Raw genomic sequence first — 4532 nt, forward strand, 5'->3', positions numbered from 1 at the left:
TAAAATATTATATAATATAATATTCGTGTAAAGATGTTCGTGAATCGTGCCAACCAAGTCAATTATCTTTATATTTATTTTTCCTAAAAGCTGATTATATTATTTATTTATTTGTATAAATCGAACATAACAATAATAATAATAAAAAAGAATATTCCTTTACCAACTCCAACTCTCCAAGACAAAAAATAATTTACACGAAAGTACTGATCTTCAACGTACGTACTATAAAACGCAAGCCATGGCAGTACCAGGGAGGATTCCTCAGCCAACACCCACAACATGGCCGGTTCCGCCACCGAAATCAGAGTGGTGGAGCGCTCCGCCGTCTCTCCGCTGCCGCGTACGGTAGCCGCAACCTCTCTCCCTCTCACATTTCTCGACATTTCCTGGCTTCCTTTTCCCCCCGGCCAAACCCTCTTCTTCTTCAACATCCCCAACTCCACTTCCCACTTCATGCAAGCCATTCTCCCAAATCTCAAGCACTCTCTCTCCCTCACCCTCCACCACTTCTTCCCTCTCTCCGGGAGATTGGCGACGCCGCGGCATCCCGCCGTTCCACGTCTCGAGTACGGGGCGGACGACTCCATTTTCTTGACCATTGCTGAAGCTGTCTCTGGTGACTTCAAGAATCTGGGGGGCTACCACCCCAGAATGGCTCAAGACTTTCATAAACTTATGCCGTTGCTGCAGTCTTCAACTAAATTTGGTTCGAAGCATGAATCTCTTTTAGCTATCCAAATCACCGTTTTCCCGCACCATGGGATCTGCATTGGATTCACTCTGCGCCATGTCGTTGCTGATGGCAGAACATTCAATAATTTCTTGAAGACATGGGCGGCGGCTTCATCTTCACCACTTACGAAAAATGGTGAAAGTTTAGGTCTTAATCAGCTTCTCGTGGCATCCCATGATAGGTCATTGATTAAAGATCCAAATGGGCTTGAAGAAATCTTGTTGAAAGAGTGGAGGAGCATACAGATTCCACAGAACGCCAGCCTGTCAAAATTTCATCCGGACATGACAAGAGCGACCTTTGTGGTTGGTCCGAATGAAATGGAAAAGATCAAGAAATGGATATTGACCCGGTCGGAGCATCTATTCGGGTCGACCCAGTTGCTCCTATCTCCTTATGTCATCACGTGCGCATTTGTTTGGGTTTGTTGGATGAAAACACATTGGTCAAACAGCATTGAACACCATCCAAAAGAGAGCACACATTATTTCGGCTTCATCGCAGGTGGCATCACACGTCTTAATTACTCCGTTCCAAGCACTTATTCGGGCAACTGTGTCGGGTTCGGTCGATCCGAGGCCAGAAGGGATAACCTAATGGATGAAAATGGCGTTCTCCATGCTGCCAAAGCAATAGGGAACACCATCAAAAGGCTGAATTCTGATTTGCTGGGTGGGGCAGAGAAGTGGATATCCGAATGGGAGGAGATGCGTGACTCGGAGCTCCATGTCATGGTGACCGGGTCACCCAAGATGGACCTTTACGGGTTGGATTTCGGTTGGGGAAGACCCATAAAAATTGAAGAGGTCTCAATTGATGAAACACGTTCGATTTCTCTATGTGAGAGCAGAGAGATGTCTGGTGGAGTAGAGATTGGGGTTTGCCTTCCAAAACCCAAGCTGGAATTGTTTTGGACCTTGTTCAACCAAGGTCTAAAGCGCGACTGACATTCGTACTTGCTCCATTGTCCTCTCGTAGAGTTACGTACAATCATTGAATTTATATTTTCCATATTGTAAATTATTGTTGTCGGTATGTACGTGATCGTGGAGAGCCATGTGTGCTTATAAAATAAGGAATGAAAAGTTGAGGCAATATGTATATACTATTAGTTTTTATTATTAGCACCGGCCATGCACATTGACAAATAACCAAGAAGAAATCAAGAATAATATATAGCTAAGAATACACCAAATTCCAGTAAAATTATCAATTTTGTGATAAAAATATCGAATTTATTAAAAAATACGTCGAATTCATAAAAGATCACTTTGAGTTGAAGCCTCTATAAAACAGCTGTCACACACCACTATTCCAAATTTATTTTTTTTTACAAAACTACATTTATATACATATATAATATTTAAATATGGTTGGATATTTTTATAAATATCACAAACTTAATATTGCTTTCTCATTTATGTGGTTAAATCTTGTCCAGGAGAATTTTCAATGAAATTATTTTGACATATTACATATAGTCATCCTCGAGTAACTTATTAAACACTAGCATGCCACGCACTTAGGTATTTAGATAATTACAACCTCAATATGCCTCACCTAGCACTTATTGTATACCTACACCTACCTCAATCTTTCAACCAGGTGCCGAGACACTTCCAAAATTAACTCGTAAATTAATTCTCGGTCAAAGTTCGACTCGAGCTGCTTGATTCGAGTTCGAGTGATGGTTAGTTTTGCTACGTTGCCGGAGCTTAAACAAATTATGCATGAATATTCCTCAAACAATTTAATGTTACATTTTCCTCAATCTTCATTTTTTTTGGTTTGTTTCGAATTTCCAATATGTTTATTTGAAAAAATGTAATTTGATACTTTATCTAGAGTTTTCTATAAGAAAAACAGGACATATGTTAGATGTCTTCAACCTCGAAATTTGTACTAAGTTATCAAAGTTTTTTTTTAATATTATCTAAAGTAATAAGTGCTTATTAAATATTTGTGTAAAAACTATCCAATGAATTCAAATTTCAAGTGATAACTATATCTAATTATTTATTTTGGTATATGGATATACGCATGTCAAGATTTTTCGAGATTCAAAAATTAAGAAAGAAAGATATTTGATATATACATACATGTATATAGGTATTTTGAAAATAGTAAATTAAAATACAAGATAGGATTTAAGATAAATATATATTAGATAAGTTGATAGTGTAATCTCATATTTTCGAATAAGAAGATTTATGCATGGAAATTTTGAACTTCTACTTATCAAAGAATCAAGAACTCCGACCTGAGAAGATCGATAAGATCAAAAATTCTATTTTGAGTGCAAATCATCGAAAAATTTTGAAAACTTCAAGAAAAAAAAATAATTAGAATTTTGAGGGTAGATGGATTAAATATGTACATCAAAATAAAATATCTATCAGATATGAAAACTTGGGCATAAAGATTTCGAATTCCATGTGCACGAAGAAGAAGATTTTCAAAAATGGCCTACCCAATAGATAAATAAATAGATTATCTATTTTGGATTGATATTTATCCCAAATTCAAGAGTTGAATATAAAATTTAAGCGTGAAGATAATACACGATTTGGATAACATCTGCACCTCTATAAATATAGCAAATTCAAAAATCACAACTAAAATTCCACCTAAATTTCGAAAATTTGCTTGCTCTCCAAATGCTACTGAATTCTCGAGTTGCACTCCTATATTTTCAAGTTTTTGATCTCTAAGGTGTCGTAAAGAATCGAGCAAGGTGATGCCTATTCTCGAAGTGCTGTCCAAAAGCAGTCTAGATCCAAGGGGAAATTTCGAGATTTCCTAGCCTGGAGAATCGCCCCCTCACGTTTTCTTCATCCAAGAATTAAGGCAAGTGGATTTTGTATATAATTTGGCACACTTTTTCAAGTAAGTGGGCTTATTTTTTAAGTTACTTCGTATATGAATCGTTTCAGTTTTAGAAATTTTCGTTCGAGCATGAGTTATTCGTTTCGTGTTGTGTTGAAAAAACCCTATGTTTTGAGCACTGTTAGGATTTAACTAGATATGGGTGGGAACCCTAAATGCGATAACTTTATGGTATTTATATGGTGGGATCGTAACCATATAGTTATAACAATGTCTCCTTAAATTATTAAAAATTAAGGACAAATATCAGTAAACCATAGAAAGTAGATGAATTTCAGTGTTTACTATGTTTATGATATGTTATATGTTGTACGAAAATTAATATATTATGATATGTGGATTTTAGAAAATTATGAATATTGTTATGTACATGTTCGAACGGACCTCGCTTAATGAGTAGCGACCATATCACCTACCTCTTAATCTACCATTCTCAGATAAGCCTGAAGAACAAATAGAGGAAGAAGAACATGACCAGTTTTAGTGCTGTGATTAGGGGTGGGCATTTATTCTCGGGTATCGGGTACCCGATCCGATTAACCGATCGGGTTGGGTATTTTTTTAAAAAAATCGAGTTCGTCGGGTACCCGACATTATCTGGTTCGATTTCAGGTTCAAGTTCGGGTAATTTTATCGATACCCGATTATTTTTTTTATGGGTCTATCTGTCTATTCAATTAAAAAATACATATATTTTTTTGTGGCTAGTCATAACAATATATAATGATAAATAATTAATCATGAAATGATATAATGACATGATTTTTTGTGAAATATTAAAAAATACATGTGTTTTTTTAATTTACTAGTCATAATATGATATAATGACTAGCCATAACTCGATATAATGACATGATTTTTTGTGAAATATGAAAAATACATATATTTTTTCCAAAAAAAATTAAAAAAA

At 35.8% G+C, this 4532-nt stretch overlaps 1 protein-coding gene across 1 annotated transcript; it reads left to right on the forward strand.

Annotated features, from left to right (window-relative positions):
• Window positions 1-169: 169 nt before the first annotated feature.
• On the forward strand, window positions 170-1824 carry LOC140981258 (coumaroyl-CoA:anthocyanidin 3-O-glucoside-6''-O-coumaroyltransferase 2-like). Its single transcript, XM_073447612.1, has one exon. The coding sequence runs from the start codon at window positions 283-285 to the stop codon at window positions 1681-1683; it is 1401 nt and encodes a 466-aa protein (XP_073303713.1). The 5' UTR covers window positions 170-282; the 3' UTR covers window positions 1684-1824.
• Window positions 1825-4532: the final 2708 nt, after the last annotated feature.

The sequence above is a fragment of the Primulina huaijiensis genome, chromosome 7 (genome assembly GCF_012295235.1).
Source record: "Primulina huaijiensis isolate GDHJ02 chromosome 7, ASM1229523v2, whole genome shotgun sequence".
Taxonomy (NCBI): domain Eukaryota; kingdom Viridiplantae; phylum Streptophyta; class Magnoliopsida; order Lamiales; family Gesneriaceae; genus Primulina; species Primulina huaijiensis.

What these genes read in the sequence shown, in the direction of transcription:
- LOC140981258 (XM_073447612.1), top strand. Translation starts at nt 283, where the DNA reads ATGGCCGGTTCCGCCACCGAAATCAGAGTGGTGGAGCGCTCCGCCGTC.